The 26231-nt window shown below is 48.5% G+C and overlaps 2 protein-coding genes across 2 annotated transcripts; one reads left to right on the forward strand and one right to left on the reverse strand.

The window, feature by feature from the left end:
* Nucleotides 1–18323: 18323 nt before the first annotated feature.
* LOC123187268 (acyl transferase 15-like) lies at nucleotides 18324–19741 on the forward strand. Its single transcript, XM_044599081.1, has one exon. The coding sequence runs from the start codon at nucleotides 18444–18446 to the stop codon at nucleotides 19722–19724; it is 1281 nt and encodes a 426-aa protein (XP_044455016.1). The 5' UTR covers nucleotides 18324–18443; the 3' UTR covers nucleotides 19725–19741.
* Nucleotides 19742–19773: 32 nt separating this feature from the next.
* LOC123187267 (DNA repair protein RAD5B) lies at nucleotides 19774–25940 on the reverse strand. The gene is made up of 17 exons (XM_044599080.1): nucleotides 24811–25940; nucleotides 24567–24700; nucleotides 24317–24452; nucleotides 24179–24229; nucleotides 23824–23982; nucleotides 23567–23721; nucleotides 23396–23480; nucleotides 22808–23014; nucleotides 22418–22561; nucleotides 22175–22324; nucleotides 21964–22031; nucleotides 21756–21878; nucleotides 21551–21650; nucleotides 21283–21395; nucleotides 20592–21165; nucleotides 20441–20512; nucleotides 19774–20314 (listed from the first exon to the last, which is right to left on the reverse strand). The coding sequence occupies exons 1-17, from the start codon at nucleotides 25813–25815 to the stop codon at nucleotides 20093–20095; spliced, it is 3498 nt and encodes a 1165-aa protein (XP_044455015.1). The 5' UTR covers nucleotides 25816–25940; the 3' UTR covers nucleotides 19774–20092.
* Between the last annotated feature and the right edge of the window lie 291 nt (nucleotides 25941–26231).

The raw sequence follows: 26231 nt of genomic DNA on the forward strand, positions 1-26231 counted from the left end.
CTATAATGCTTTAACACTTTCACTTAGCCATAGGAGCTTGACAATGAGACTATTTAGGTAGCTCCTTGGTGGCGACTGCACTCATCCGAGTTCGGGGCGCGTATGTGCCTGACCGGGAAGCGGCCCTTCGTTAAAGCGGAGGAATCCGATAGATTCTGATAGGTCATCGAGTGGCTGACCAGTCTCACGCTACATCATGACAGTCAGTTTTCGGCTTTCTCTACTGAGGTGCTCGCCCGGCCGAACCGGGGCACAATCGCAGTAGTTCTCCTGGTGCTACCTTAGCCGATAGAGCGGAACGTAAGGTAGCCGAACTCAGGAGCCGGGCAACCCAACATTTGACCAAAGACATGATTCGGAGCTGATGCATATAATGCCAAAACTCGCGACGCCGAACACTCCCTAAGGTGTTCAGTCTTTATGAGTGCGGGCGAAACAACACTCTTTATTAAAAAAGCCCCTAGTGTCCAGGTACGTGCAAAAATTCTGACGTGGCCACATGCCAAGACGCCAGCCTCCTCCTTGGTTATATCAGAAAAAACCAGGGGATGTGTAGCAACAAGAGACAGTAAAAAAGGTTTACGCAGGGTCTTAATCTAAAAAGAATCCTTTAGGACGGGTCCCTACTGCAGGTCTGCGCCTGTGTCTCCGTTGTGCCGTATCCTGGACGGGCGCCGCACGATGTTCATCTGTAAAAGAGAGGAACTGAGTTGAAAACGGGTCGTGCCAAAAAAGTTAAAAATAAACAAAGTATAAAGTAAAATATATAAGATTGAGCTTTATTGTCTCTTATTGTATATGCATGGAGCCCCTAGTGCGGGGGTATATGGCCACTAAGCCTGCATCAATGATGATTTTGTACCGAACTCGTCTATCCGCGTTCGTGGTCTTTAATGACCTATTTCGAAGTTTTTTGGCCGGTGAGGCCATTTTCTGTGGGGCTGTCAAAGCGGCCGCACAGTCCTCCGCTTGGGGAGGCGCACTTTAGTGCTTCCCCTTCAAAGAGATGATGCCTCGTGGACCGGGCATCTTAAGCGTAAGAGATGCATAATGCGGTATTGCGTTAAAGCGAGCGAAAGCTTCGCGTCCCAGTAGTGCTTGATAGCGACTTGAGAACGAGACGATATGGAAGGTCAGCTTTTCGCGGCGGAAGTTATCGGCAGAGCCGAATATGACTTCGAGCCGGAGAAAACCCATACAACGGGTGTCCGGACCAGGTATTACCCCTTGAAAGGAGGTTTTGCTGCGGCGGATTCTTGCTGGGTTTATCCCCATGTGTGGATTGTATCCTGATATATCAGGTTTAGTCCACTGCCGCCGTCCATAAGGACATTTGAAAACTGGAGTCCGCCAATTATTGGATCTAGTATCAAGGCAGTCCAGCCTGCATTCTTGATATTTCTAGAATAATCTAGCTGATCGAAGATGATCGGTTTTGACAACCAGTGGCCGGACCCTTTGGGGATGGGTCGTGTGGTGCGTACCTTTACAGGCGCCGCACGTTTTGTTATGTGAAGTGAGTTCACTGTTTTTACTTCTTGTGGGAAGTTCTTTTGTTTCCTGGTATTCTGCTTTTGGGGTTCGTCCTCGTCTTCGCTTGGTGTGTCGAGCCCCTTGTGTTCGGCATTGAGTCTGCCGGATTGTTTGAAAACCCAACAGTCTCTGTGGGTATGGTTAGCAGGCTTCCCGGGAGTATTGTGTATCTGACATATCATGTCCAGGATTTTATTTAGGTTGGATGGATCGTCCCTGTTATCCTGGGGGGGCGATTTTGCTGATTTTGTCATGAGCCTTTGAATCCGGCATTGACTGCCGTGCTCTTCGGACTTTTGTCCTTAGTCCGGCGATGGTCCTTGTTGTGTCGCGGTTTTCCGTTTCCATCCCTAGTTTCGGATGTACTTGGGTCGCTGGGGCTGCACCTTGCCAACCAGCTGTCCTCCCCTGCACAAAAGCGAGTCATGAGGATTGTTAGTGCGGCCATTGTTCTTGGATTTTCTTGGCCGAGGTGTCTGGCGAGCCATTCGTCTCGGACGTTATGCCTGAAAGCTGCTAAGGCTTCGGCGTCCGGACAGTCGACTATCTGATTCTTTTTAGTGAGGAATCTATTCCAGAACTGCCGAGCTGATTCTCTGGGTTGTTGAGTTATGTGACTAAGATCGTCTGCATCCGGAGGGCGGACATAGGTCCCTTGAAAGTTTGCTCGGAAAGCATCCTCGAGCTCTTCCCAGCTTCCAATTGTGTTTTCGGGAAGGCTTTTAAGCCAATGCCGGGCTGGCCCTTTAAGCTTAAGGGGTAAATATTTTATGGCGTGGAGATCATCTCCTCTAGCCATGTGTATGTGGAGGATATAATCCTCTATCCAGACTCCAGGGTCTGTTGTTCCATCGTATGCCTTTATGTTTACGGGTTTGAATCCCTCTGGAAATTCATGGTCCAGGACCTCATCGGTGAAACATAAAGGGTGTGCGGCGCCCCTGTATTTGGGTGTGCCGGATTCTGATGATGGCTTCATAGCATTGCTTATGAGAGCTTGCTTTCTTGGCCCATAAATGGACCTGACTGGGCCATGATGCGAATCCTTTAAGTGGGTCGCATGCCGATTTGAGTGCGGCGCCGCTTGCCGCTTTATGGGGTCATCTATCCGACCGTGTGGCTTTCTCATTTTTTGAATGGGAGGGCTCTAGGGCCTCTTCGTCGAATTCAGGCAGTAGCTTTCTTTGGATAGCTTTTAGTGCGGCGACTGTCGCCGTATTTATCTGCGGTATTGATTACTTTGCTCCATCTAATCCGGAGTGCATCTTCCGCTGTTTTTAGCTTTCGCTTCTGCTTTTTTAGGTTGCGTGCAGTTGCAACAAGCCTCTCGTGGAGATTCTTCTGCTCCATAGGTTTATCCGGCGTGAGGTCGTCCGGAATGCCATTTTCGCCAGAGGAGGGATGTTCGGTTTCTCCATCCGCGTTGCCATGTTCGGACAGTTGCTCTAAGGCCAGCTCGTCCTGCTCTATGGCTGGGGTTTTATCGAGGCGGGGCTTGGGTTGGCGTTTACACCGACGCTTTGATTGCTTTTCGGGGGGTCTATCTCCCGTTCCTTCCCCTTTTTCCTCGTTGTCGCTTCCTTTAGGGGTATCCACCATGTACACATCATGAGATGAGGTGGCTGTCCAATGCCCTATGGGCGTTGGTTCGTCGGTATCTCCTGCATCGTCATCCATGCTGTCGATGTCTCTGGAGTCGAAGTTGAGCACGTCGTTTAAATTGTCGATAGTGGCTACCGAGTGGGTGGTGGGTGGGCTTTGAATTTCTTCATCGTCCGTATCCCATCCTCGCTGACCGTAATTCGGCCAGGGCTCTCCTGATAAAGAGAGAGACTTAAGAGAATTCAGGATGACGCTGAAAGGCGAGTGCTGAAAGATGTCTGCGGCGGTGAACTCCATTATCGGTGCCCGATCGGATTCGATTGGCAGGGGCGCGGGGGGTTCGGAGTCCGGGGAGGAGTCCGGATCCTCGGAGTCACGGGTCGTGTAGAGTGTGGGGCTAGCGTTTGGCTCGATGGCCTTTGAGATCGCAGCCCCCGAGGTGACGTCCAACCGCTCGTCCTCGATTGGTGCAATAGGCTCCGAGTTAGGGGTCGGAACCGATGCGTGTGCGGCCTCCAGGACACTACCCGGAGGCAGAGCTAGATCATGCCCCTCGAGATAGTGTGGCGCTTGGCCGTGGCTCGAACCCGTCGAAGATCAAGTCTCCGCGGATGTCAGCCGTATAGTTTAAGCTTCCAAACCTGACCTGATGGCCAGGGGCGTAGCTTTCGATCTGCTCCAAGTGGCCAAGAGAATTGGCCCGCAGAGCGAAGCCGCCGAAGACGAAGATCTGTTCGGGTAGAAAAGTCTCACCCTGGACCGCATCGTTGTTGATGATCAAAGGAGCCATCGGTCCTAAAGGCGACGACACAGAGGAACTCTCAACGAAAGCACCAATGTCGGTGTCAAAACCGGCGGATCTTGGGTAGGGGGTCCCGAACTGTGGGTCTGGGCCGGATGGTAACAGGAGGCAGGGAACACGATGTTTTACCCAGGTTCGGGCCCTCTCGATGGAGGTAAAACCCTACGTCCTGCTTGATTAATATTGATGATATGGGTAGTACAAGAGTAGATCTACCACGAGATCGAGGGGGATAAACCCTAGAAGCTAGCCTATGGTATGATTGTTATCTATGGAGTTGATGAAGTTGTCCTACGGACTAGAACCCTCCGGTTTATATAGACACCGGATAGGGTTAGGGTTACATAGAGTCGGTTACAATGGTAGGAGATCTTGAATATCCGTATTGCCAAGCTTGCCTTCCACGCCAAGGAAAGTCCCATCCGGACACGGGACGAAATCTTCAATCTTGTATCTTCATAGTCCAGGAGTCCGGCTGAAGGTATAGTCCAGCTACCCGAACACCCCCTAATCCAGGACTCCCTCACACACTACACAGTTCTACAGAACTCTACCTTGGTGACCCCGTATGTCGATGAACACAAGAACAGTCTGCGCTCCAAACACCCAGAGCAGTGCGACGACTAGATTACATGTGAACACATCAGGACTTTCAGCTGTTGGTTGGAAACACGTCTCAGAGATGACAACACTATTTGTGATGAGTTGTACTTGTTGTCCAGGGGACCATCTTTGACTGTATTGACTTACAAAGGATACGAGATAAATGGGAATACATTTTACACGACCGCCCAAGATCAAAAGAGCACCAACCAAAACAGCGGTGTCCGCTTTGATGCAGCAACCGAGAGCGGAAAGGACACATATTATGGTTACATAGTGGACATATGGGAACTTGACTACGGACCTGATTTTAAGGTCCTTTTGTTTAAGTGCAAATGGGTCAATCTGTTAGGCGGCGGGGTACAGGTAGACCCACAGTACGGAATGACAACAGTGGGTCTGAAAAATCTTGGGTACACTGACGAACCGTTCGTCCTAGCCAATGATGTGGCACAGGTTATCTATGTGAAGGACATGTCTACCAAACCGAGAAAAAGAAAAGATAAGGAAGCGAATACATCATACGATGAGCCAAAGCGCCACATAGTTCTTTCAGGAAAAAGGGACATCCTGGGAGTGGACGGCAAGACAGACATGTCTGAAGATTATGAAAAGTTTCATGAAATTCCTCCCTTCAATGTCAAGGCTGACCCAAGCATCCTGATAAACAATGAAGATTATCCATGGTTACGGCGCAATAAGCAAATGACACAAGCGAAGAAAAAGTAAAGACTTTCTCCTGCAACTTTGTAACACATGAACATGCTACCATTGTCCGTTTTGTACATGCACATGCTATGTGGGTGAAATTATGATACCATCCCAACTTTCAACTTTTTCAGAGTTCATTTGAAATGTTTTCATGTCTTATGGTTCGGCCCTCGTAATACCATGACCATTAGTCCCTGGCCCATGCCAACTTTCAACTTTCAACTTTATAAAATTAATGGCACTAACAGAAAGTTTATAAGTTTGCTCCTCGCCCCTGGCCCATGACCATTAGTCCCGGTTTGTGCCACAAACCGGGACTAAAGGGTTGGTCCTCATTGCGGGCAGAGTTTAGTCCCACCTCGCCAACCGAAGGGGGCTCACACCGGTTTATAAGCCCTTCCCTCTATGCCTTGTTGAGCTCCTCTCAAAGTGAAAATAGATGCCCTAATAGAGAAAAGTTTAACCTAAATTCATAGTGAATTTCTCTGAAATTCATACAAATTTACTAGGAATTTAGGTTGAATTTTCTCCATAAGCGCATCTATTCTCATTTTTTTAGTAAGTTAATCACAAACTTGTGATTCAAACAATTTTCAAAGAATTCAAATTTTAACTATTCAAATTTGAAAACTAATGGCACTAACAGAAAGTTTATAATTTTTCTAAAACTAATGGCACTAACAGAAAGTTTATAATTTTGCTAACCTAAAAGCAAACAGAATTAAAAATTAAAGCAAAAAACAAAAGAAAATAAATAATGCAAAAAACAAATAAAAAAACAGGAAAAAACTATTTTTATAGTAAAGTTAATCAGAAAATAAAATAAATAAAGCAACAAAGAAAACAAAATAACTAAAAAAGCGTTTTCAAATTTGAAAACTAATGGCACTAACAGAAAGTTTATAATTTTTCTAAAACTAATGGCACTAACAGAAAGTTTATAATTTTGCTAACCTAAAAGCAAACAGAATTAAAAATTAAAGCAAAAAACAAAAGAAAATAAATAATGCAAAAAACAAATCAAAAAAACAGGAAAAAACTATTTTTATAGTAAGTTAATCACAAAATAAAATAAATAAAGCAACAAAGAAAACTAAAAAACTAAAAAAGTGTTTTCAAATTTGAAAACTAATGGCATTAACAAAAAGTTTATAATTTTTCTAAAACTAAAAGCATAAAGAATTAAAAAATAAAGCAAAAAACAAAAGAAAATAAATAAAGCAACAAAAAAACAAAAAATGCCACCTACTGGGCCACCACGGCCTGAATACGACTAGAAACCCTACCATGGGCCAGGATTCAGGCCCGCAGCAGGCCCAGTAGGCCCACATGCATTGCAGTGACAGATTAGGCCCGAAAGCCTGCAGTTGAGAGGAGCTCGGGAGGGTGGGCGCAGCAGCGCTTATAAACCACTCCCGAGCCCTCTCAACTAGCGAGGTGGGACTAAACTTTTGGGCGCGGGGCAGCACAAGGCCATTGGTCCCGGTTGGTGGCACCAACCGGGACTAAAGGGGGCATTGGTCACGGTTTGTGGAACCAACCATGACCAATGCCCCCCTTTAGTCCCGGTTGGTGCCATCCACCAACCGGGACTAAAGGGGGCATTGGTCATGGTTCGTGGAACCAACCGTGACCAATGCCCCCCTTTAGTCCCGGTTGGTGCCACCAACCGGGACCATAGGCCTCTCCTTCCCGCCCTTTCGGCTGCTGAAAAGAGACCTATGGTCCCGGTTGGTGGCACCAACCGGGACCAAAGGGGGGCATTGGTCACGGTTCGTGCCACGAACCGGGACCATTGCTCTGGTATATAAGGTAGCACTTGTGAAAATTTCGCCAACCGCTCCCATTCGCCCCCGACGCTCCCAGGTCGTTCGTCATCGTCGTCGCCGCCCCGAGCCCGTCGTCGCCCCGATCCCGTCGTCGCCCGCTCCCCGTCGCCGTCGCCCCGCACCGCCGCAGGCCTTGTCCCTGTCGCTGCTTGCGCCGTCGCCGGCCTCCTCCTCGTCGTTGCGTGCGCCATCTCCGGCCCCCTCCCCGTCGCCCCGCGCCATCGCCGGCCTCCTCCCCATCCCCGGCCTCCTCCCCGTCCCCGGCCTCCTCCCCGTCGCACCCCCAGTGAGCTTCCCCCTTCCCATCGATCCCTGTCGCTCTGACCATCGCCGCCGCCGCCGCTGCTCTCTGTGTGTGATAAAAAATTTCATATGTGTATGTATATGCTCATATGTATTTGGATTTGGCTATGTATGTATGTATATGCTCATATGTATGTATGTATGTATGTATATGCTCTCTGTATATGGATCTGGCTATGTATATGCTCTCTGTATATGCTCATATGTATGTATGTTCGTATAGCATTTTTTCTATATATGAATTATTTTTTTGTTCATGGATATATGCTAAAGAAAACGAGGGGGTGATAGATGATGATGAGGGGTCGACAGTGGGACGAGAGGTCGAGAGGTGTCGAGGGGAGAAAAAAAATGTTATCAGGGACGAGGGTCGTCGAGGGGTCGAGAGAGGGACGAGGGGTCGAGAGGGGTACGAACCGGGACCAATACTCTATGTATATAAGCAGGACTTAGAAAGAAGAAGAGGAGAGGAAGAAGAGGAGAAATAAATAAGAAGAAGAAAAAAGAAGAAAAAGAAGAGGAGAAGAAGAAAGGAATAGTGGAGAAGAAGAGAAAATAGAATATATTCTATTTTTTCTTCTTCTCCACTATTCCTTTCTTCTTCTCCTCTTTTTTCTTCTTCTTTTTTTTCTTCGATCTTCTCCTCTAGCTATTCCTTTCTTCTTCTCCTCTTTTTTCTTCTTCTTCTTCTTCTTAATTTTTATCGGGAACGAGGGTGTCGAGGATCGCCGAGGGGTCGAGGGTCGGGAACTAGGGTAGAGGGTCGAGGGTCGTTAAGGGGTCAAGGGTCGAGGGTTTCAGGGTCGAGGGTTCGAGGGTTCTATAGGGTCGAGGGTCAAGGGTTCCAGGATCGTCTAGGGGTCGAGGGTTCCAGGGTCGTCGAGGGTTCGAGGGGTCGAGGATCGCCGAGGGGTCGAGAGAGGTTTCCTAGTGTCAAAGTATTGAAGAAATCCATGGCTTCATCATTAGCTGGAAGTAACCAGGGCATGACGAAGTCCTCCAAAATTATTTTGGAATGGTGTCCCGGATAGGATAATTTGCCTTTTTGTATGAATTTCAGCAAAGGCCTTCCAAATAATGATATTTGGAAGGTTCTTGCTGAACTTTGTACCAAAAAGTAAATTATCCTATCTAGGACTCCGTTCCAAAATAACTTTGGAGAGCTTCGTACCATCATGCACATGTTACTTTCGCCTAATGATGAAGACATGGTTTTGTTGAATCCTTTGACACTACGCAACCTCCCGACCCCTCGGCGATCCTCTCGAACATGAGAGGAAGAAGAGGATCGCCGAGGGGTCGAGGGTTCCAGGGTCATCGAGGGTTCGAGGGGTCGAGGATCGCCGAGGGGTCGAGAGAGGTTTCCTAGTGTTAAAGTATTGAAGAAAGCCATGGCTTCATCATTAGCTAGAAGTAACCAGGGCATGACGAAGTCCTCCAAAATTATTTTGGAATGGTGTCCCGGATAGGATAATTTGCCTTCTTGTATGAATTTCATCAAAGGCCTTCCAAATAACGATATTTGGAAGGTTCTTGCTGAACTTTGTACCAAAAAGCAAATTATCCTATCTAGGACTCTGTTCCAAAATAACTTTGGAGAGCTTCGTACCATCATGCACATGTTACTTTCGCCTAATGATGAAGACATGGTTTTGTTGAACCTTTGACACTAGGCAACCTCCCGACCCCCCGGCGATGCTCTCGAACATGAGAGGAAGAAGAGGATAAAAAAAGAAGAGGAAGAAGAAAAAAAAAGAGGAGAAGAAAGAATAGAGGAGTTCTTCTCCTCTATTCTTTCTTCTCCTTCTTCTCCTCTATTCTTTCTTCTCCTCTTTTTTTTCTTCTTCTTCCTCTTTTTTTATCGGGAACGAGGGTCGTCGAGGGACATAGATGTAGTGTCATCGTTGTCGATATATACCCCCTCCCGATAGCTTCAACACGTGGGGGGGGGTCGATATTACCCCCTCCTTGAAGCGTTCTCGAGGCCACCCCAAACCCTTGAAGCGTTGTCGAGGCCACCCCAAACCCTAGAGAAGCAGCATCGAGGCCACTAATTAATATATATGATTCCTTACTATGATTAGGTAGCTAGTTCTACGTTTGCCACTAATATATCCATCTGTCATGTTTGAATAATAATTGCCATGCTGTAAATATTTGTAGAAACTATGGACACCGCCCGAGACGAAGCTAAAGAAGCGTTGTTGAGGGACATAATCACAGAAGGAAGTGATGCCGTCTCGTTGTTTCTCAAGGACACCGATGGTCTGGAAGGAGAGGGTGAAGAAGCTGGCTACGGTGACCTAATGCCGGTGCAAGAAGAAGAACATGAGGACGGCTCCGATGACCCAATGCCGGTGCAAGAAGGAGACCGTGGTGACGGCTCCGGTGACCGAACCGAGTCCGACCAGGTATATATATTAGTTAAGCCTGTGCTGACTAGCTGATTGATGCATTCATTGTTTTGGTATGTACACATATTAATTAAGTCTTTGTTCTTTTTTCTAGCCCTCCGGATCGAGCACAACTTCGGTAAAGAGACGAGGCCCGAAGAAAAAGTTGAGCTCGGATGAAAGGTTTGAGATCATAGCAATCGCGCCCGACGGCCAACGGATTGAACCCATCTGAACAAAGAACGCATTTGTTGCTCAATGCGGGGTTCTGGTTAGGGACAAGATCCCGATAAGCATCCAGCAATGGTTTAAGCCGGGTACAGAAGACCCTGAGGTGTCTTATGTCAATGATATGCAAAAAAATGATCTTTGGACTGAGCTGAAGTCAAATTTCACCCTACCGCCAGAGGATAATCCAGAGAACCCAGTTAAAGAGCAATTAATCAAGTCTTTTGCTCTTAAGAGGGTGGCAGAGCTATTCAGGAGGTGGAAGAAAGAGCTGAATAAGTTTGTCGAAAATAATGAGACACCAGAATTCAAGGGCAGATATGAGAAGATCAGAGATCACTGGCCCGCATTTGTGGCCCACAAGACATCGGAAAAGAGTAAGAAGATGTCGGCGACAAACAAGCAAAATGCTGCGAAGAAGAAGCTTCACCATCGCACGGGGTCAGGTAGCTACCTCGTAGCCCGTCCTAAGTGGACCAAGACTGAGAATGATCTGGTTGATAAAGGGATCGAACCAGAGACAATTAACTGGCCAGACCATTGCCGGACTTGGTTCTTCGGGGCTGGCGGAACCTTGGACCCTGTAACAGGGAAGTGCATTTGGACGAACGATCAAATGGACATACCAGTCAGGAAGCTTAAGCAGTATATCGAAGCAGCGCAGGAAGGGACGTTCTTTCCAGACAGAGAGAACGACGAGCTCACAATGGCCCTCGGGAATCCTGAGCACCCTGGACGGACACGAGGCACGCCAGGCTCCATTCCGTGGAAGGTTGGGTTTCCGGACGCAGGCGGTTACAAATCCCATAAGAGGAGGAAAAAAGTGCAGCAGACCCAAATGCAGGTGCTGCAAGCAAGGGTAGACGCAATAGAGGAACGAGAAGCAAATCGCAGCAAATGTACTGCCGAAGCTTCCCCCGAAGCTACCCCGCCATCTCAGCACAGAAGCAGCGTGGCTTCCACCGAGCTGCTTCAGCCGGAGCATGCCTTGACGGCTCCTGCCAACTATCCCGTGGATGCTATCACGAAGTCTCAAAATTGCCACCTTATGACGCAATGGATAAATTTGAAGGTCAAGGCGGCTGTTGGCTCTGTTTATCCTACTGAACCCGGCGCAACTTTTCACTGCCGACCGATTCCAGAAGGATATGCTAGGGTGATGGTGGATGAAATAACGGAGGGATTTGAGGACCTCCAGCTTGACCACCCTACCGGTGAAGGGGAGACTCGGCTGGGGTCTGCTCTGAAGACTCCATGCCTATGGCGAAAGGAGCTTATCAACCTTCCGAACTGGACGCCTCCGCCTCCTCCTCCTCCTCCGGCGAGTCAGGGCACTCCGCCTCCTCCTCCGACGAGTGACGATGAGGGCCCTCGGCCGGCTCCTTCTCCGGCGCGTGGCGGCACTCCGCCTCCTTCTCCGCCTGCTCCGGCGCGTCATAGTCCTTCTCCTCCGCCTCATAAGCAAGTAAAGAAGACAACCGCTCCGTCTGCTCGGCCGGCGTCTAGCAGTACAACCAGAGGCGGGAGGACATACAGATTCGGTCCTTCTCTAAAGAGTCCACAGAAGTTACCATACGAGAGGACCCCGAAGGAGAACGCGAAGATCGCGCGAACCGAAGTGGATGACTGGTTTAAAGGGTTGAAAGCAAAGAGACATCCACCTCCGGAGGAGAAGATAGATCCGGTGAAAAATGAAGCGCACTCTGGCTGCCCTGGCAAAACCACCCAAGTCTCCGCCGAAAGGCAACTATGAGCGCATTATTGCAAAGACATGGGCCGAAGCGGAGCGGTCGGGAAGTACAGTCAGTGATCAAAGGCTGAAAGAACGACGAGCAGCTGGGAAACAAATTGCCCAGCTTGGCGAACAAGCGAAGCAATCGTGCCCCCCGCTCAAGGTGCCTAGCGACATCGTCGATCCGAGGATGGTGCCCGGTTATTGCAATGTTGACGATTACCTGCCCGACGATGTACATTATGATCCCATGGAGGTGCAGATACACAGATACGAGTACGGGAAGCCTCTCGTCAAAGATGAAAAATCTTTAACAACGATGATGCGAAGATTACATGATTGGTACTTGAAAATCTGCAGAGAGTCTGGGGGAAGGAGTACTTTGTATGCGAGAGTTAAACCGAAGCATGACCTCGTTGGAATTGAACTGTTGCCTATTCCATTTGAGGAGTTCTATCAGTTTTTCAATCAATTGGTCCTCGATAAAACAACGGTCACCTGCTACTGTCTGTAAGTACTACTACTTCTGTCATTAAGTCTCTATATAGCTCATCTCTTTCATTGCATGTATTTATAATTATCCTCACTATATTATGCAGAATGAAGATCGCCGAATTGAAGAAAAGACAAATCGGTGATATTGGGTTCGTTAACACATATCTCATAGATGCAACTGAGGTTGAACATCGTTCCGAAGATACCGAGGCCAACTTTCTATTATCATTCAAAAAAAATGAAAACAAAGATATAATACTCTTTCCTTACAACTTCAAGTGAGTGTTACTGTCTTGTGCATATCCGGTTTCCCTTATATATAAGTCCAGGTTATAGTAATGTAATTGATGAGTTATGCATGCGTGCGCAGGTACCACTATATTCTCCTAGAGATTAGGCTTGAGCGGGGAGTAGTAACTGTCTTGGACTCTAAACGGAAAGATCCCCAGGAGTATGCGGACATGACTGAAATCCTCAAGAAGTGAGTTAAATCGATCATTATCCACCATATCAGCAACTTTGTTCATTTCCTGATATCAAGTAATTGTTTTCTTTGTCCGGCAGGGTTTGGAGAAAATTCACCAGAAAAGTTCCGGGACTGCCGAAGGAGCTGGAATTTAGACACCCGAAAGTAAGTACTATAGTAGCATGTTCCGCGCATCTCCTAGTGATTCAAGCGCTAGTTTCATCAATACCATTTAGCATTCTTGCTTATCAGTTTGATTGACCTCTATTTCTTGTAAAGTGGCTGTGGCAGGAACAAGGGAATGATTTCTGTGGATACTACGTCTGCGAGTCCATCCGCCACACGACCTGTGAGCGGGGCGGGTACTCTGACGAACAATATGAAGTACGTAAATAACAAAATTCACAATTTTATTTTATTACCATCATCTGTGTTGAGTTTCATTCATTCATATATATATGTATTGACCCCCTTCTTCAAATTAGATGTTTCGAAAGCGGGATGAACTCCTAGCACCAGCTCGCATGCGAGCAATTCAAGAGGAATTGGCGGCATTCTTTCTTGACCACGTGATCGCTAAAGACGGAGAATACTATGTGGACCATGAGTCCGTATGATTATATTTGTAAGAGATAATTTTTGTATATATGTAGCCGGTAGTGTCGGATAGATATACGAGAACTTGTTGTTCGACCAATCTCTTGGAGAAGGAGAGGTGGTCGATATCACTTCTCTCTGTATGCATATATGTTCATGACGATCTTCTGTTTCCTTCGTTTGCTTACTAGCTAGCTAGCGTGTCTAGTCCTCTCTATACGTATGTATAGTACGTAGCGTCGACCAAGCACATATATAAGAGAGGACACTTCTCTCTATTAATTATAGCTACCTAACACAATATATGAAACACCTAAATTAACCCCCAAAACCCCCAAACCCCCCCCCCCTTCAAAAAAACAAAAACCCCAGCCACAGAAATGCTGACACGTGGATGCCTATTGGTCCCGGTTGGTGCCACCAACCGGGACCAAAGGGTCTCCTGCCTGGGCTCCGCGCACAGGCCACGTGGAGGCCCATCTGTCCCGGTTCTGGATTGAACCGGGACTAAAGGGACAGGGCATTAGTACCGACCCTTTAGTCCCGGTTCCAGAACCTGGACAAAAGGCCCTTACGAACCGGGACTACAGACCCTTTTTCTACCAGTGCTAAGAACTGCTTCGAGAAACACAACAGTGGCCTCCTTGAACGCCTTCTCCTGTTCAGGAGCAATCGTTCCCGTGGAGACACCGGTGACCCAGAACACGTTCATAGTCGTGAGCCATAACGTGGTCTTAGTCTGCCAACGCTTAAAGTATGTACCGGTAAACTTATCCGGTTTCAGTGCAGCGGCAAAGCCACTTGCCGAAAAATTCCTACACATAATAGGTTTTTGGATTGATGAGTAAATAGCAATTTCTCGATTAAATTAATCCACGAGTAAATCACTAGCACGGCATTGACACAAATAAACACATACTGATATTCAGTCAAGCTAGCACATACTACCTAATTGCAGAAAGACCTACATATAACGCTAGCATGGCTAAAACAGAAAACAGTAGGAGCGGGATAAACGAGTTATACCCTCCAGTAGGCCATGCAGAGGCCGCGCTTTGGTGGCGGCATCAGCGTCCTCGGCGGCCTTCTTGTCGGCTTCAGCTTTCTCGGCGGCGGCACGTTCGGCGTCGGTGGACATGGTGATGATGAAGGCGACGCGGACGTAGAGGAAGTAGACGATCGGAAGCGAGCAGTCGCGTAATCGCTGCCCAAAAACATATTCGCCCCTCACCCCGTACAAGAACCAGAAGGGCGTGGTTTCGGAGACCTGCTCTCCCGTCGACCGTGTACGCGGCGGACGGGATGGAGTCACCGGCGACAGCAGCAACAAGGGAACGACGGTGGGCGTGCGCGTGGAGCAGATGTGATCTGTTCGTAGCGGCTAGGGTTAGGAGACACCGCACACTTATATAGACGCAGCCGCGTGGAGAGACGTGGGCTCGACCCACGTCCGAGTCCATGACAGCCCATGATCCGCTGTCAGAGAACTCTCAGTTAGTGTCTGGCAAAAATAAGCGCGTAGGTGTGAGCTCGGCTCGGCTCAATCCCGCAACCCACGGCGCGGCGTGGCGAGGCGGGCGGCGAGGAGGAGTGCACGAGGGTCTCTTCTCTTCTCAAGCTCCAATAGCATGTAGAAGAGAAACCCTTATAAACCACTCCAACTCTCCTTCCACTAGCGAGATGGGACTAAACTTCCCACTACACCTAGCGCCATATAACCCACATGGGTCAGATTTTTCAGAAATTGCTATATGGGCCTAGAGCCCATCTCAAATTTCAGCACCACCTCCAGTTCACCTCTTTGTCTCCAATGGCGCGGTGGGAGGAGCTCCTCCTTGTCTTCAGTTTTGGAGATGAGATGGGGGCACGCAAGCGCCGGCTGAGCCTAGGTCCGCGAAACAATGTCGAATTGAGGCGGAGGTAGGCTTTATGTGTGGTAAGCACTTTCTATTTGCAACTGGTCTATGATGCTTTAGGTCGTTACATCTAGATAATAGACAATAAAAAAATATTTTAGCTCCAGTTCGTTCATTCACATTTGGTTCGTTTATATAGTTGCCATATGTATTCCCGGTTATGTTAATGATCTTTGAGGGCTGGTTTACAGAATGAGCATCTCTTAACACATGCTGCCTATAGTTTTGCTTAACTTATTGGTTATAGTTTCAAATGCTTTGCTTAACTTTCAAACTACAATCGGTCCTTGCATACGACTCAATAAAATTATTCTTTATAAGATGTGTTGTTCATAGGTTACTGTTCGCTCCTATGTATATGTCGTTGGTAAATATACGAAGTAGATACAAACGCGTTATGAGCATAATCACTTGCAGACCATTCACAAGAAACACCTTTAAAATAATTCACTTAAATTCCTATTTATGTTTCAAATAGAGTAGTTTGCTTAGCTTCTTGGCCGCAGTTGATCTCTGCGTCAATTGGCGCAATAGGTCGTCTAGTTGACAACTATATTAGGTGTGTTGGGGATCAAGAGACTTATTGTATATTACTACAGGGTTGCTCCAGGGAGACTACATTCATTCTACACTTCTCGTGGGTTGTTCAGCCTTAGGTCATCGACTTGAGAGCAAAATTGATATTATCCTACAATTCTCTGCGCTTGGAAGCCCAATAAAGTCTACAAGAATAAAAGCGCGTAGTAGACATCAAGCTTTTTTCTGATGTCGTTGCTGGATAGGTAAGTGCTTGAAGGTGCCTCCTTTAGATATTACAATTGTATCTTTCCGTTTCTTGTTCACTAATTTGGTTTATGCAAGAAAACAACAACAAACTGAGTGTGCTTGACAATCTTTACCTTGAGAGCCTTGAATCAAAACCTGGTTATGAAGTATTCAAAGAAAAACTTACAAAGGTTACTGAATGTTCTGAGCATTAATCATGGTTGCAATAAAAAAACTAGCAGTAGCAACTAGCAAGTACGTATCATGACGAGAGAGAGAGAGAGAAAGCATGTGATGGTGTAGCCTCGGTAAAGGTGCACAAGCTAAAACAGATTAAAAAAGTGGCAAACAGTGAAAATGTAATATATGTACATTTAAATAGCTTTTACTTTCTCATATAAATTTATTTTACAAATATTTATTACCCTTGTTTTCTTAGTTTTTATCAACAATTCTGTGAAAAAACTCTGATCTGCAAAACAGATAGAATTAATGTTTAAATTATTATTTTATTTCTAATGATAAATAACTTGCAAACAGTACTCTCTCCATTGCTCAATCTAATATTTCCTCTGAAACCATAGTAAGTATCGTAGTTTTGAACTGAAGTTAAACTTAAACTTTATTAAGACAAATTTTAGGACGAACCTAGTATCCTTTTTCTTATGGTATTCTATATTGTGTAAATTCGGTATTACACAAATATATTTATTAAATCATGCAAAGTTTTATAATTAATAATTAATTAGTTCAAATCATGATACTACTTAACTTCTTTTGTGAAATATGATACTACTTAAAATTACCCACATGTATGTGTGTTAATAACTATCTCTACACGTGCATGGCACGTGCCATGTAGTAGTGATCTATATATATCAGTTTTCGTCCGGTTTTCCGTTAATTAACTGGACAATTCTCTTCTTCTTAATTAATCGATAAGGCAAATCTATTGTCTCCATTTCAAAAAAAGAGAGTACAAATGGACAAGAAAAGTCTCCCACCCAGTTTCTTTAATCTTATTTTTATTTAATTTCTATAACATCATGTCGTGTCAACCATAACCAAATCTACTAAGGAAGGCTGCATAAAGGATCTTGTGCGATCCACGGAAGAACACCATGAGGGGTGGTGTGATGCACACGGCGAATGGCGTGACGCACCTACGGATCTACTAGTTACGAAAGGTTACGTGAATGGACTTTATAAGATTTGGCTTGGTGTGCCTCGAGGGTAAATCCAAGACTTGGTGCTCTCGGAGTAGACACAAAAATGTTTAAAATGGGGCAATATTTTCCTTGAAAACATTGTAACCTTAAGTGAGATTTTTGGTTTCTTATAATTGCCTAAAGAATATGTTAAGGACCATATAACTTGATAATTGACCTTGGTTGAAGAAATTTGAACATGCTCCATTAGGAATAACCTCCTCTCGCCGTTGGAATTGGTCTTGTTAATTGCACCCAATGTGACAAGTCTAGCAAGAAAGCACCTATTGGTTAGGGGCACGATTTCTCTCGTCTCTCTTTCCTAACCGTTGGATTGAAGTCCAATGGTTATTGCTCTTTTTCTCCTCCTCCTTCTCCTCCCCAGGTCTGATTTATTCTTTCTCTAGGCACCTTGACCCCTTTCCCCTTCCTCGTGGACCGGCCCATAGTCTCTTCTTCAATGGCGCCGCCACAATGTCTCCGCCTAAGGTCCCGTGAGCCCTCATCACCGAGGTTGCGGTCAGTCTAGAGCAATAAAAAAAATCAAAAAGACCCCATCTGCACCTCCGAGTACATTTCTAGTGCTCCTGGAGCACATATGCTTCCGCGCTTCTAGAGCGCCTGGATCGTTGGATTGGAGATCCAATGGCCACGATCAGAGCCCTCGCAACTTTGCAGAAAAACACCCCTAGTAGTTTTGAAATTACACGGACGATGTTGTAGGTGCTCCTGGAGCATGGGAGCATATGGGAATATGAGCTCTGAGAGCATCATATATTTTTCTCCCTACGCACTCTCGCCCTCGCCTACACCGACGACGCCAGGCGGCTCCCTACCCGTTTTCGACGAGATCTTGGCTCGGCCTCGCGGAGGGCAAAGCGGCCGACTGCGTCGCCCCGTCTCAGGGCTTGTTCGGCAGTTCTTCGCGGAGCGGAGCGCCCTTTTAGCAGCTCCGCAAATTGTAACCGGAAGCCTCTCGGGGCTACACCGTTGCTCCTCCACACGGAATCGACCGACACGAGATAAATTCACAGACAACGGAGAAATGACGAATCCGGTTTAGTAAACATGGAGTAGTAGTTGCAAACGTGTAAAGGAAGGCAAATATTACTACAATTTACAAGTGATGTGTAAGTTTTCACAAGATAGTGTTGCGCTTTGGCGCGGCGTGTAACAAGGAAGTAGTAGGAGCACTTATACATACAGCCCCGTCGCCGGTCCACAACCGCAACTGTGGCGGTCCATCTTCACGAACCAACGATGAGCGCCGGGGTAGTGACCAAGTCGGCGCCGGTGCTCGTCGTCGGCCCGCCCGGCGGCGACGACGCCGTGGTCCACCTCACCTCCTCCTTCGACCGGATCGTCCCTCCTATCGGGGTCACCGCGCTGCTCCTCTTCGACCGGCCGATCCCCGAGCCGGCGGAGACCATCAGGACGGCGCTCTCGAGGGCGCTGGCCCACTACCGCCCCGTCGCCGGCCGCCTCGCCGACCATGCCGACGGCGATGGCAAGCTCATCCTGCGCATCGAGGGCGCGGCCGGCGTGCCGTTCGTCGCCGCGTCGGCGTCCTGCGCGCTGGCGGACGTCACGGCGCCGCTGCTCGGCGGCCTCGCGTTGCGGTACCCCGGAAGGCTCTGCCGCCACGGCGACCCCCTGCTGCTTTTGCAGGTCACCGAGTTCGCCTGCGGCGGGTTCGCCGTGGCCGCGACGTGGAACCACGTGCTGACGGACGGCGAGGGCATGGCGCAGTTCCTGGGCGCCGTCGGGGAGCTCGCGCGCGGGGCGTCCCCGGCGCCGTCCGTCCTGCCACTCCGCGCCGACGACGGCTCGCTCCTGGGCCTCCCGCCGTCCACGGTCGCCGCGCAGAAGCAGGGGGGCAGCCCCATGCTCAAAATGAACCTCGCGCTCCTCGACGTCACCGTCCCCGCCGGCCTGATCGGCCGCGTCAGGGCCGAGTTCGACGCAGCAGGCCTCGGCGACCCGTGCACGGCGTTCGAGGCCGTCGCGGCGGTGCTGTGGCAGTGCCGGACCCGCGCGGCCGTCGTCTCCGTCTCCGACGAGGCCCCCGTGACCCTCTTGTTCGCGGCGAACCTGCGCCGGCTCGTCGGCGCCAGGCCCGGGTACTACGGCAATTGCGCGGTGCTGCAGCAGCTGACCTCGACGCGCGGCGCGGTGGCGAACGGCGCGGCCGCGGACGTGGCGAGGATGATCCGGCGCGCGAAGGAGAGGATCCCCGGCCTGCTCGGCCCCGGCGGCACGACGACGGAGCAGGGGGCGGTGGCGCTGACGTACAGCACGCTGGTGGTGTCGAGCTGGAGGAACCTGGGGTTCGAGGCGGCGGACTTCGGCGGCGGGAGGCCGGCGCGGGTGACATGGCACTGGTACGGGGAGACGACGGTGCCGAGCTGCGTCGTGTGCCCGCCGGGCACGGACGGCGACAACGGCGAGGTCAGCGTGACATCGCTCTTCGTCAGGCCAGAGCACGCCGACGCCTTCCTAGCCGAGCTCGCCGCCATGTCGCCTGCATCCATGAATCTGTGAACTTGTACAGCTCTGACAGTGGAAGTTGTAATAATTCAAGTATGAAAAATAAAGTTTCAAATGATAAATTTTTTACTCTATGGTTGAACAGAGGATCAGCTCCTCATTTCAAACAAATTCTTGCAAGATTTCTCCTTCGAATTCAAGATAAACCACTAGACGAAATATACAGCTGCTGGCTTTGTGACTGGGGACACATGAACAAAATTGGAAGGGGGCACAACAGACACCCATTCCATCCCCACTCACAAAGGTCTGAACCTTGAGCCATCTTCCCTACATACTACTGCTACTACTACCAAGGGCCTGAAGCTACTACTACTACTACTATACAAAATCCTGGAGTCCATGGCAGCAAAGGAGCTCCATCATTTGAAGAGCATCTTGAGCTCCTCGATGCGCGAGCTGCGGACCTCCTCGTCCGTCAGCGCGCCGGCGATCATCCGCTGCTTGCGCGCCTGCACCTGCTGCATCCGCTCCTCCACCGTGTCCTTGACGATGAACCGCCTCACCTGGACCGCCCTCTTCTGCCCGATGCGGTGGATCCGCATGATGGCCTGCTCCTCCACCGCAGGGTTCCACCATGGATCCTGTATCAACACACAACAGAACTTGGTTATTGTCACAGATTTTACTACCACAGGGGATGTATCACCAAGCAAAAGTAGTTCACTGGGTTCACTGGAGTGACACACAGGGTAGCAAGGTGGAATTACCATGAGGAAGACATTGGAAGCAGCAGTCAGGTTCAGGCCCACACCTCCAGCTTTGAGTGACATGAGCAGCACCTAATGAATTTCCAGGGATAAAAGATCAGCAAGTGAAAATGCTTCAAGAATTACTGAACAAGTAAATGAGCATACATACCAGCTTGTCCTTGCTTTGACTGAACTCATTGAGGACCTTCTCCCTGTGCTTCTGGGTCACCTTCCCATCAAACCTCAAGAACTTGATCCCCTTCTGGTTCAAGGGGATCTCGAGGAGATCAAAGAAAGAAGTGAACTGGCTGAACACGATGCTCTTCTCCCCCTTCTTCCCGAGGCCCTCCAGGGTCGCGAGGAGCCTCACCACCTTGCATGAATCCTTCCAGTTGTTCTTGGCGTCAACCTCGTAGCGGCACTGGACGGGCAGCATGATCAGATCGGCCTTGGTGATGGGGCTTCGGCAGATAGGGCAGGGGCCCCCGGCAGGCGTGCTCCAGCTGGAGAGGAGGCACTCACGGCACATGCGGTGCGCGCAAGGGGTGATCACGGGGTCATCGGAGGTCGACTCAAGGCAGATAGGGCACTCCGCGGCCGTGCCCTGGCGGATTTCCTCAACAACATCCTCTACAAATGCTCGTGAGGGTACAATGGCACGGCATCCAGAATCACTCCGTGCCCCTTTAAGGAACCGTTCCGCTAGCTCGTCAAGGTCGGTGTACTTTTTGGTATCAGCTTTGCTGCATATTGAAAGTTCAGCAAAGGAATTAGAAAATGAGCCAACTTCAGCAAAGGAATTAGAAGATGATGAGCAGATGAAATGCAAGGCAATGGTTTTGTTGCACTTAGTGGCTAACCTGATGACCAGGAAAGGGTGATCACAGCACTGCCTTAGACGAAGAAGTAGCTCAAGAATGTTAGCATAGTTGTTAAGAACATTGCCTTGTGCCACAAACTTATCGAACTGAACCTGTTGGAATGGAAAGACCATTTTGAGTTAGAAATGAAAAGAAACTCGTCCATGAACTATTAGATTCTCGCCAAGATGAACAAGAGATATAAAACTTCCTTCCTTTCAGTAACTAATCAACAAAATTTGGCCCATAAACTCTTACAAGCATATACCTTTGATCTCCTGAAAAGCGCTTCATAGAAATCACGTTCCTCGATAGACTGTTCGCATTCAACAACCTCAACGTTAGCTGGTGGGAGGACCAATATGGGCCTGAAACAAGCATCAGAGTCATGTGGTCAACAATAGTTCCAAGATGGAAGGCACTTATTTATGCAACTAAGAGTTTCAAAGAAATACAAAATAAGAAGTGCATACTTTCCCATCTTGTCTTTTGTTTCCTTGGTTCTCCTCAGCATGAGAGGCCTAAGAATAGCTTTGACAAGCTTTAATCCCCTCTCATCACCATTCTCATAAGGTCTCTGAATCAGCTTCTGCCACCTGGAGGGGAATCAAAACGGCTTGTGAATCAGGTTATAAATTTTCAACCACAAGTATTTGAAGTGAAAGTCTGATAGAGCCATACCAATTTGAATTACACCATGGCTCCACACGTAAGAAGCAAAGAAGACTGTAAAGGTCCTCCAAATTATTCTGCAGCAAATGTGATCATTATAAGCTAGTGTTTCCAAAAAACAACAGGCTGGATAAGAATTTCCACAAAATTCGGTACTTGGAATTATCACATCTAAACATGTGATGTAATACAAATACAAATGCAATGGCTGAAAACACACCTGCAACGGTGTACCAGTTAGGCACCATCTGCATTGTGAGCTTAACATATAAGCTGCTTGGGCAGCTTTAGTTCTGGGAGACTTGATTGTATGTGCTTCATCAAGCACAATTCTATACCAATCTATCCTGTGAAAGGCACTGCTGCCATCCTGTGAAGGGACCACATTCATTAGCTAAATGAGGACACTGTAGAAAAGCTATTACCTTCAAAACTGGACATAAAAGACCATTGACAAACTTACAGCTTTATGAGCTGACTGAAGGACACCATAGGTCGTCAAGACAACAGTATGTTCAGCCATCAATTTGAGGTCACCAGTTCTATCACCACCATAGTATACAAACACAGAAATTGCTCCCGGTGTTGAATGTGCTTCCAGTTCATCCTACAAGCAGGAATAAGGAGGACAGTGCTCACATTATTTATTTGTGTAGTGATTCTTACGGACAAACAAGTTGATTAAACATGCAAGGAAAAACATTATAAACTGCAATCTAGCACTGCAGTTTCAGCTATTCTGATGTTGATTGCAGACTCTAGCAGTTCATTTGACAGAAAATGCTTCTACTAAATAACTGTAACACCAGAGATTTAACATTTTTATATGAATCACTTCTGTAGATATGCTTACCTTCCATTGACCCAATAATGCCATGGGACACATAATAAGGGTACCTCCTCTTATATTGGGGGTCAAAGTGCGTGTTCTGGTATCACAACCTCTTACAGGCCTTATTATGTCTCTTTCTATGTAGTTGGACTGCTCCCCCCTTGGGTTCGACAGTATCAGGGCAATAGTCATGACAGTTTTGCCAAGACCCATTGCATCTGCCAGTATCTACAAAGGCAAAGATAACACATAAATACTTCTCCTAATAGTACCACATAACTATGATCCGGTGAGGCAAATGAAAGCATTGCAAGTACATAAGCAAATATAGAAACAAATTTCAAATCATATCTTAGGCTTAAAGTCTATCAACTAATATCAGTGTGGTAAACGTAGTGTCACCAAACATGCACAAACAGGATTTCAGAATCCTCAACAAAAGGCAATCATAAGTATTCATTTGCTATTGGAATAGTTAATGAACAATTCAAAACAGTATTAGCAAATCAATTAACAAACAACAAGATGCAAGGCAAAATGATAAGCCCTACATTTTCCAATATAATGTAAACCAGGCACATACATGAGGAACCATCATAAAGGACTTACCCCTCCTCGTGTCGTCTTGCTTAAACTTGGAAACTTGGTTGTCGCTTCACCAGAGAAAACATTAATGTACACAGCAGGAGCCCTCCTGAGAAGATAAACAATTCGGTGATTAGCACTGACCATTATCAAACTTCTTTTAAAATTATACAAATAACACGGAAAAGCACACACTTGTCAGCAATAGTGTAGGCACTAAAGCAGGGATCAATAGCATTTTTTGATTCATCGTCATCAATGCATCCCTTCTCCAATTCTGACATCCAAAAGAGAGCTTCTTTCTGATACGGTTTGAGAACAGAAACAAGAGTATGTGGTGGCTCTGCTTCCTGTTTTAAATGTTGTAAATCAATATTCAAAACGGTACATTAGTTCCCATGCAAATAGAGTAGTATGAGCAAGAGTGAAACAGAAATGCACTTTGTTGTTACCTTCAAGTCATATATTTCAGCTGTGCCAATAATTTTGTTCAAGGCAGCTTCCGAAATGGCCTGCTCATCAGCAGCTTGCTCCGGAAAAGTTTGCCCAGCTGTGCGGCGGGTTTCAAGTCCAACAATAGGAGTTGATTCGTCGTCTCCATTGGCATCACCCTAATTTATGTACCAGAAATTTCAATAAGCTAGCATCAAAGAAAGATACAGAAACCAAACTGGTTTACAAATGTGGAACAGCAACAGAAAAAAGAGGATTTAATTATCATGGTATACTTGCTTTGCTATAGATGCTAAACACACAAACTGAATAATTTGGGACAGTAACAGATAACAAGAGGATTTTTTAGCTCACCCTCAGATTCCACGGTCGCTTTCTCGTGAGCTCATCAAGAGTGAAATCAGCCTGCAAAACAAACATGTATACTGAATCAGCCATTCATCATGAACACCACAAGACCAGCCTAGTTGAATAAATTGGCTTCAGTGGTACCTTGATAGATGCCCTTAGCTTGAGTAATTTGAACAGGGCATGGAGAGGGTTGTCTGAATAATCAACATTTGCTGGAGCAAGCTGGCTCAAGGATGAGTTGTCGCCTTCGGTGAACACTGACTTGTGGATGTAGAAGCTGTAGGAGCAACATTTAGCAATGGTCAGACTTGCAGGCAAAATTGTGCAATGTACAGAAAACTAACAAAATCAATCACACAGCAAAGCACATTGTATCGTCATCAGTCATTACCTGACATAGAGCAAGATGTCCTGCATCAGCCTCAGTTCCATTGTCGGAAACACGATCTTCCCCTGGATCTTGACTTTGGAAGAGTTCACCAGTGGGACGAGGCACTTTGTCCACTCCGGAGACAGTTTTCCAATCTGCAATAACCATCAGAAGTTGCACAAGATTAAGATGATTCTGCACAGAAGGATGTCAATTCCAATCATGTGTTCACAATGCATCAGGAACTTAATGGAGAGCAGCTCACCTCTCCGGCGCGCTTGGTCGAGAAGCGCACAATCTGTAACAGCGACGCCGCCTTCTTGGCCGACATCTTGATGCCGCAGTTGACCCGGTCGTAGGACGGGAAGCCGAAATGGACGATCTCGCCGGCGTCCAGCATCCGCCTCCCGCTGTGCGTGGACAGCCCGGCGACGTAGGACTTGTCGACGAGGAACCAGTCGGGCTCCGGCGGGAAGTCCCCGAGCTCCGCCTCCGGCGCCGCCACGACCATCTTCCAATCGCTCTTCGGCGGGGCCGCGGTGGCCCTTGCCGGCTGCGGCCGCTGCCGCTGCGGCGGGTTCTGCGTCCTGGCGGGCTCCCGCGGCGGAACGGCCCGGATCGGCTGCGGGTCGTACATCTGCGCGGCCTCCTCCGGCGGAATCGCCCGGATGGGCCGCGGGTTGAGGTACGGCAGCGGGTGCGTCGCCGTGAGGTCGACCACGCCCTCCTCTTCCCGGACCCTCTTCTTCGGCCTCGGCGCGGCGTCGGTGACCTCCGCCTCGCCGTCGCCGCAGTCCATCTTCACCGGCCGCGGCACGAGGCTTATGCCGCAGCCGCCGGCGCGGGGGCGGGGGCGGCCGCTGGTAACCTCCTCCTCCTCCTTGACACGGCGCGGCGGCGGCGAAGGGGCCACTTTGGCGGGAGGGGGGCAGAGAGGCCGCTCCTTCTTGGGGACGTCGACGGCCTCGGCCTTCACCCTGGCCGCCGGCGTCGGGGCAGCGGCAGCGTCGTGCTCCGCCTTGACGCGGACCTTCTCGGCGTCGAGGAGCGCGTCGATGGCGCGCTCGGCGGCGTCGTCGGCGTCCGCGCCGACGCCGTCGTCGAGGAGCGCGTTGATGGCGCGCTCCGGGTTGCCGCCGCAGCGGGAGAGCGCGGCGAGGACGCGGGCCTCCGGGAGCGCGGCGCCGAGCACGGCGCGGACGGCGGCGACCTCGGCGGCGAAGAGCTCGGCCTGGCTGGGGGACTCCTGCCAGACGCCGTCGCCCGTCATGGCGGCGGCCGGCGGGTCGGCGGGGATGGTGCTGGCCTCTTCCGGCGGCGGTGGATGGAGGGGGCGGGCGCGAACGGAGATTTGGAGCGCGGGAGGCGCGGCGGACGGGGGGAGTGGGGAATGGATTGAGGGGAAACAGGCGGGGTTTTATGGGGATTTATCTTTTTGGCGCGAGAGGAGAGAAATGGTTTTTGGCGGGGGAGGGAAAGTGAAAAGATTAGAATTGTGGCGGTGAGGTGAAAATTACAGTGCGTTTTAGGGGCCACGTGGGCCTTCCCAACTTGGTATGGACACTGCCATAGTTTACCAGCCATCTAAATAAAGACCCCTAAATTTTTTTGTTCTGTTGTGTAAGATGTTATATCGACTAGCCCGGACCCCGGTTTATATAATACTAGCACATACAGTATGTCTGT

This window comes from Triticum aestivum, chromosome 2A (genome assembly GCF_018294505.1).
Source record: "Triticum aestivum cultivar Chinese Spring chromosome 2A, IWGSC CS RefSeq v2.1, whole genome shotgun sequence".
Taxonomy (NCBI): Eukaryota; Viridiplantae; Streptophyta; class Magnoliopsida; order Poales; family Poaceae; genus Triticum; species Triticum aestivum.